The sequence below is a fragment of the Borostomias antarcticus genome (genome assembly GCF_949987555.1).
Source record: "Borostomias antarcticus genome assembly, chromosome: 31".
Taxonomy (NCBI): domain Eukaryota; kingdom Metazoa; phylum Chordata; class Actinopteri; order Stomiiformes; family Stomiidae; genus Borostomias; species Borostomias antarcticus.
The window spans coordinates 4408191-4416164 of NC_140264.1; the positions used below are offsets into that span (position 1 = coordinate 4408191).

The 7974-nt window shown below is 46.1% G+C and overlaps 2 protein-coding genes across 2 annotated transcripts in view; one reads left to right on the forward strand and one right to left on the reverse strand.

The window, feature by feature from the left end:
• Positions 1-1055, reverse strand: part of slc26a11 (solute carrier family 26 member 11) — an 8297-nt gene extending 7242 nt beyond the window's left edge. The window contains exons 1-2 of the mRNA XM_084460388.1: positions 959-1055; positions 495-687 (exon numbers count right to left, since the gene is read on the reverse strand). Of these exons, the coding sequence (XP_084316514.1) occupies positions 495-687; positions 959-1045 (280 nt within the window). The 5' untranslated portion in view covers positions 1046-1055. The remainder of the gene's footprint in view (positions 1-494; positions 688-958) is intronic.
• A 3112-nt stretch (positions 1056-4167) lies between these two features.
• LOC311327342 (4-galactosyl-N-acetylglucosaminide 3-alpha-L-fucosyltransferase 9-like) lies at positions 4168-5253 on the forward strand (the record flags this gene model as incomplete). The annotated part of the gene is made up of 1 exon (XM_084460376.1): positions 4168-5253. The coding sequence occupies one exon, from the start codon at positions 4168-4170 to the stop codon at positions 5251-5253; it is 1086 nt and encodes a 361-aa protein (XP_084316502.1).
• Between the last annotated feature and the right edge of the window lie 2721 nt (positions 5254-7974).

Below are 7974 nucleotides of genomic sequence, written 5' to 3' on the forward strand. Positions count from 1 at the left end.
TCTCCATCACTCTCTCTCTCTCTCTCTCCATCCCTCTCCTCCCTCTCTCCCTTCACCCAGGAACCCTGTAGAACACCACCACCACCTCTCCATCACTCTCTCTCTCTCTCCATCCCTCTCCTCCCTCCCTCTCTCCCTCTCTCCCTTCACCCAGGAACCCTGTAGAACACCACCACCACCTCTCCATCACTCGCTCTCGCTCTCTCTCTCTCTCTCTCTCTCTCTCTCCATCCCTCTCCTCCCTCCCTCTCTCCCTTCACCCAGGAACCCTGTAGAACACCACCACCACCTCTCCGTCACTCTCTCTCTCTCTCTCTCTCTCTCCATCCCTCTCCTCCTCCCTGTCCTCCCCTCCCTCCCTCTCTCTCTTCCTCCCTGTCCTCCCCTCCCTCCACCCCTCTCCTCCTCCCTCCCTCCCTCCCTTCACCCCTCTCCTCCATTCCTCTCCCCCTCCCTCCCCCACCCTCCTCTCCTCCTCCCTCCCTCCCTCCTACCCAGCCGGAGGAGGGCCATGGAGGTCTGGATGGCTCCGGAGAGCAGGCTGAGGAGGACGGCGCGCGCGGGCCGCCCCGCCACCAGGGGGGCGCAGAGCAGGGACATGATGGCAGTGGGACCCAGGGTCACGTCCTTGGAGGTCCCCAGGAGCATGTAGATGAACCCCCCCATGAAGGCGGAGTACAGGCCGAACTATGGGGGGGGGGGGGGGGGGGACAGGGGGAGGGGTTAGAGAGAAGGGGAAGGGGTTAAAAAAAGTGAGTGTCAACCTTCAAAAGTTACATATTAAACGTCGAATACACCATAACCCAATCAGTGAAGCTCAATTGTGCAACCAGGTGCAATCAAAGTTCTTCAAAGGAGTCACGTGTGTGTGTGGGTGTGTGTGCGTGTGTGTGTGTTAGTGTGTGGACTAACCAGCCAAGCCCCTCCCCATGTAGCTAGCCCCCCCCACCCCCCTCACCTGGACAGGTAGGCCGGCCACCTCAGCGTAAGCCAGGGCCTGTGGTATGGTGGTGAGCCCAACAGTTAGGCCTGCGATCAGGTCCATCTGCAGCCAGCCCAGCCGGTACCTGGAGGGGGGGGGGGGGGGGTTGAAGGAGAAGATTATTCCGGACCCCAAGATGTCCCTCTAGGCTTGGTGGGTAAGAGACTGCAGACTGAAACACATCCCGGAGACTGGAGTGGTTTTAATGCAAGTCCCCAGAGAAGTGGAGGATCGAAATACACACAATATTTAGAATAGCCTTTATACTGGAAACAATTGTCACATATATTTCTGGGCATACTGCCATATGTCGCTACATTCTTCACGCATTAGCGACCGCAACTCTTACACAGACCTCTTTCTATACAGCAAAAACATAATTGTTACAGATACATTTCAGGAAGTGCTACTTAGATGTCTGACTAGAAAGGAGATGCACTTGTGAGTGCTGGTGAGAAGTAGTACACTTCCCTACCTGTGTTGAGTGCACTTATTCTAAGTCGCTGGTAAGTCTGCTAAATGAGTGTAATGTAACATGGCACCCCAATCTGCTCCACAGGGAGAGGGGTTGATGTGTTCACATCCGAAAATGAGACACAAACTGAGGTAAACTTTCTTCATCGTCATCATCGTCATTCTTACACCGTCTCTCACTCCCCCACCCTCCATTGCTCTCCCAGCGGTGACCCCTCCCCCTCCATTCCCCTCTCCCTCTCCATCCTTCTCTCTCTCTCTCTCCCTCCTCTTCTCTCTCTCCCTTCCTTCTCTCTCTCTCCCTCCCTCCTCCCCCTCCCTCCCTCCACCTGCCTGGGTAGCCAGGAGAGGATGGGGAGCCAAGTGCGCAGGCAGGCCCTCGGACGCCCGGGGGCCGAGGACCCCCCGAGCAGGGGCCGGTCTGACGGAGTCTCCATCCTGGAGGAGGGAGGAGGATGGGGAGAGGAGAGGAGGAGGGGAGAGGAGAAAGAGGAGAGAGGAGAGAGGCCAGAACACTTGAGCCCAGAATGTCACACTTCAAATCCCAGAATCCAAAGCGTGAGTCTTGTCCATGTTCCGGGCTCCATTTTGTTCTTAGGCTGTCCACTGTTCACCCTGATAAAAAAAAAACAACAACGGCAAATTGTTAACCCTTTTAACCCTGAAAATACAGTGACAAAATTTCGAATATTAATTGGATTTTCCCTATAATACTAGAAAGCGCAGTTTCTCAGCTTTCAGCAAGTGTTGGGAGTGAGGAATTTTTTAGATTTTTTAGATATTTTTGTAATATTATTATTAAATATTTGTTAGATATTTTTATTATATTATTTTTTTCTGGCACAATGTAATACAAGAGCACCTAGAATTTTCTGAAGTTGTTGATGCCCTACATTCTAATATGAGCTAATTCTGTCAGGGCCAGAGGCCTTTTTGATTCGTAGCCTTTGGAGTTCACTCCTTACCTGACTCTAAGATGAATGATCTGGTGGGAGTGAGTGGGGGGGGGGGGGGCTGTGTGTGGGGCTGCTTTCTAGCCTCACAGGGGTGGGGGTGGGGGCTTGTTGAGCAGGTTAAGCTCATGGGGACGTTCTTGACCCCCCCACACACACATTTGGGACCCAGTTTTTTCAAGTAACCTACTGTAAAAGTAAATTAATTCATGCATTTAAGAATGTAATAGTATCCTTTATAATTATTTTGTGGTGAGTGGTACGGGCATAGCAACACGCATAGCAACAACCAAGACGGGCACTGCACTTGTACCGTCAGGCTGCATGTGACCTCGGGCAGGTCATGTGATATGTAGGTCACTGTAGTCCTCCGCTCTGGCGGCAGGTGGGCTGGGTGAACTGGTTGTGGTGACGCGGGAGGCCCAGCCCTGCCTCGCATGTCATCACATGTCTCAGGACAAAGACGACAATGCCGTTCATGACAGGTATAGGATTAACAGGGCTGCCGTCGGGGGGGGCGGAGCTACAGTAGGACGATTCCAAGTGCCCTGCACTGGCGGGGGTGCTTCTAAACCACTGTTATTATTGTTCTTATCATAAGGTCTAGGTTTGGGATGGCTCAATATTATATTCTTTCGTAGGGCCCAAAATTGGGTATTAATGGGTATTAATAAAGGTTCACCTAATAATATTTATACAAGGCATTTATATAGTGCTTTTCAGCAACACAACGTCGCTTAACAATTCTAATTGACAAACAATTACTGTAGTAACTGTGTGTGTGTACAGTTTATATATATATATATATATATATATATATATAAACTGTACACACACACACATATATATATGTGTGTGTGTGTGCGTGTGTGTGATGCTTAGAATGTATTTTTGCATACAAATGAATGCTTATCATCTACCTGTGATAAGGTGTGTGCTCCCGGTATGTTTATGCTCCCTGTCTTTTTAAAAGGTTCCACCTGACACACAGTGTCACCATGAGGAAACAGTTCAGTCAGGAAAAACTGGTTGGTACAACAGAGACCCAGCTGCCCCACTGGTAGATTTGCATTTGCTGGGCATCTGAGACTAGTTGCTTCCATGTCCGTGATCACAACACAACCGTCAAAGAGAAGTCTGATCACGAGAGGTGAGAATTTTATTATTATTTATCAAAGTTGGCCATTTACGGTATATGCTTTAAATGCAGTGTAAATGTAATACTTGTCATTCGATAGATTGATAGATGGATGGATAGGTGGACAGATGATGGATAGCCTAGCGTGCTCGTGAGCTGTGGGCCTGAGACATGCCATCCCCAAAGTCTAAAATATGGAACTTGGGTGTTAAATGCTTTGGAAGTGATTATATGCCCATTCTCACAATATCTCACTCACTTTTGTCTTCAGAATATAAAATGTTTTTTGTTTTTTAACCACACATTTAACTTTATACCGCCCAATGAATAGCACTAGTAATTGACTTCCCAGCTATCCTGTAGCATCTTGTCTGCTACTGTTGTTAGTACACAATGTTGTTAGTACACAATGTTGTTAGTACACAATGTTCTTAGTAAATAACAAAATTGTTGGTACAAATTATATCAATCATAGAGCAAGTTAGTATTCTACTACACACTTGAAACAAGTCTCTCTTTGAGTTACATAAGCGCAATTTTGATCATTTTCATCATATTAATTCTTCATCCATGATTAAATCCCCTTTTTTCTGTGTGCAGATTGAACTTCAACCCCAACAATGTCATTCGCAACATCCAAAAGAGACATTGGACTAGCAATCTCTGCTGCCATTGGGATAGTATGCGTGGTGTCAGTTTACATTGTCTTTGAGCCGCCACCTCTAAAATGTCCTCCCAGAGAGGTGACCCTGGAGCAGCGCGAGGCTGCCGTGGTCTCTCCAGAGAGAGAGAAGCCCCTTGTCCTGCTGTGGTTCTGGCCACTGGGGGTGGTCTTCGACTTCAAGATCTGCAAATCAGCATTCAACATCGATAGTTGTGTTTTAACAGATGACCGATCCCTCTACAGCAAAGCAGCTGGGGTCATTTTCTATCACAAGCATGTGCATCTGGGTTCACTACCCCAGTCTCCACGCCCAATTACGCAGAAATGGATCTGGTATCACGTCGAATCGCCAACCAACACGATCAGACCGCAAGGCGTGCAAAGCCTCTTCAATCTGACGTTGAGCTACCGACGAGATGCTGACATCCCTGTGCGAAACGAACTGCTGGTATCCAAGCGGGGCGGCGATAGTTTCGTGCTGCCCAAGAAGGACAAATTAGTTTGTTGGATAGTGAGCAACAACGACCCTCGAACCGGAACAGCTGCGAGAGCGCATTACTACCAAGACCTGAGCAAACACGTGAAGGTGCACGTCTGGGGGGCTTTCGCGGGAAATTACTTAGGATACGAAGACTATTACTCGACCATCGCTTCTTGTAAGTTTTATCTGTCGTTTGAGAACTCGATCCACAGAGACTACATCACGGAGAAAGTGAACGGGCCCTTAGTCGCGGGTAGTGTCCCCGTGGTCCTCGGCCCATCCAGATCCAACTACGAGGAGTTCCTCCCGTCCGATTCATTCATCCACGTCAACGACTTCCCCGACGCCAAGGGTCTCGCAGACTACCTCCTCCTGTTGGACAAGAACGATGAGATGTACATGCGCTACTTCAACTGGAGGAGGTTCCTCAAAGCGACGCCGCATCTCCTGAGTACGCAGAACGAGTTCATCCAGCCCATATGCTTGGCCTGCGACCACATGTCCAGAGACGATCACTTCAGTGTGATTCGGGACGTGTACAAGTGGTACTTTGAAGAATAATACGCCACGTCTTCCAGTATGGGTGGTCAGAAATATTAGTTTTATTGTTTACATTTATGGTAACATTGACTTTGTTGTACAATTGTCTGTATTATATACAGATACATTATCAGTGGCATGCACATACTGTACTTTTTGGGGGGCAGGTGCTCAGTGAATAATTAGGGCACGGTGAGATGATGACGGGGGGGGGGTGCTGACATCATTTGTATTTTGATTGTTGCGCGAGTTGTTGACGGGTGGGGGGGCGTCTAGGTTGTTAAGCAGGTGGGCAGTCTGCTAATTTAGGCTCAGCTGTTTGGCGCTTTATGAGACTTAGGCTACTTCACAACAGAGACAAATAAATGCTTAAAAGTTATAGTTTGGAAACTGAGGATTAGGGAGCAAACAATACACTGGTTTGGTTTATGTGTGACCTGGCTGGTTACTTATCACTCGGGCACTCTGGATGGGGAAAGGGCCGTGGAGGAGTAGCGCGCCTCCGTTTGTGTGTGTTTACCGTTTACCGTTGACAAAGGAAGATAGGGAGGGGAGCGGCACGGGTGTGTCGCAGGCAAATGTGTGTGTGTGTGTGTGTACTGAGGAGCATGACCGGGAGTTCCATTGTGCCTGTACTTGTACAGTATATAGCAATATGGCAATAAAACATCTTGAATTGAACATTGCCGACATTTAGTAGAGTGTTTTTACTTATCTAATTGGACAGGGTGCAGAGGCGAGAGAGGATAGTGCAAATACAGGACAGTGCAAAGAGCGAATACAAAACGCAAGTGCAAAAGGGGGATAAGCTAAGAAAAAGAACAATCGACAAGTTACAGCTGCTGCTCAGCACTGGATAGGGGCCGGGCATTTAGAGGAAGAAGAGGGAGGAGACGAAGGATAAATACATGAGGGTTTCTGCCTGGGCCCGAATTATTTAAAACTTCTTAAATTAAAATAAAAAATCTTAAAAATCATGTGTCTGAAATCCAAACAGTACACTGTAGGCTACACATTTATTTGTTTATTCTGCATCACCCGTGTTTATTCTGCATCACCCGGGGCTTGAACTCACAACCAGACACCAAGGGAACATCATGTTCTTGTTGAGCCAAGTGCGAAGCTAAAACATGTATACATGTCACAGCTAGATCTTAACACAATAAGAATCCTGCATACACATCAGTAGGCCTATATACTGTGATGGGAATGTAAAATATTGTTTAAAAATCATGCCACACAGCACAATGCCTGAGTATGCATTAGCATTTTTACTCTGCTTGAACTTTTGTTATACTACCTGCCATGTGAGAACTATGACTTCAACATAAATGTCACGCATGACTACAAACATTTATAAATAGCTTTACAACGGCTTATACGTGCATTATAATGTGTTATGAATGTTCTTATGATGCATTATAAGCATGACCTTTATAGAAAGTGTTACCCAAATTTGCTGCATTTGATTTGAGAATTAAGAGATCAAAAATACACTCCAAGCATCACATTTTAGAGTTATAAGACTACAATTTAAACCAGATTAAGGAAAAGGCTCATATAGGCGTGGCTGCTTTGGAGATTTAAAATGCTTCCGCATACTAGACCTAATGTTGGTCTAACTGGTTTTACTAGGCCCTTGAAACTACAGCCTCTCTCTCAGTAGAGTGACGGCTCAGAACTGTCTTTCACAGATAGACAATGACCAACAAAACAATTCGGATTATACATTTGTGGTGGTAAAATAATCTATTTGTAAATGTGCAAATGACTAACAAAATCATTCTGGTTAAGCTCTACGTTTAGGGTGGTAAAGGGGGGTGGCAGCCTGCATGTAAGAAACTGTTTTTTTGTTTATTTGTTTGGAAGGACGGTGACTATATACTGTGATTGATGGTGGAGACATTGCTGTTGCACTATAGGATTGTGGGTAGTGTATTTTTCCCTGTATGAACAGCAGTAGTTGGAGGGGACAAAATGAGGCTTCAAACTACATCTACCATGTCGTGAACTTTTTTTCCCATGAACATTAGATTTATTGAGCTAGTATTTGCAGTAGCTGCATACAGTACTGTTTACAGTAAAACATTTTGATGCGCTGTGGGCTCAATTTTTTATATTTCAAAAATCTGTGAAGATCATTTATGGAGGACAGTCTAAAGATGTAGGCCTAGTGTAGCAATTTGGGTGTCAATTGACCAAAAAATGTGGGAGGAGTAGGGTTTGAAGGGTTTTACAATTTTTGAGAAAAACAGAGTGATTGACTTCATAATTCCTGCCAGCTCAAAGCATATGGAAGTTTCTGCTCACTTGGGCCTATATTTTGGTGGTGGTTGCAAAGTGATAGCAAGTACGGCTGATTTGTTATGATTGTTTTAAGTTTTAAACTTGCTGTAGCGCCACCATCAGGACAATTGTCCCACAATGCCAATTGAGGAATTCTGGCATAGAACTGGACCTATGAGCAAATGTTAGTGATTTTTCATGCATGGGAAGTCAGACTTCCTAAGAAGAAGATTCAGAATATTGTGAAATACAAGAGGGACCTGGAGCTGAGGCTAACCACACCCTAAAAAGTAGTGCAGTCAGACGGTGAGTATACAGAGTATAATCTGTGAGTGTGTGTACAGTATGATATAATGTAAATGGGAGCAGGGTATTGAGAGCTACAGCCATTTAAAGTTGTGATTTCATATAGCTATGCAACCTTTCATGAAAGAATATGACTGTCTCACATGATTA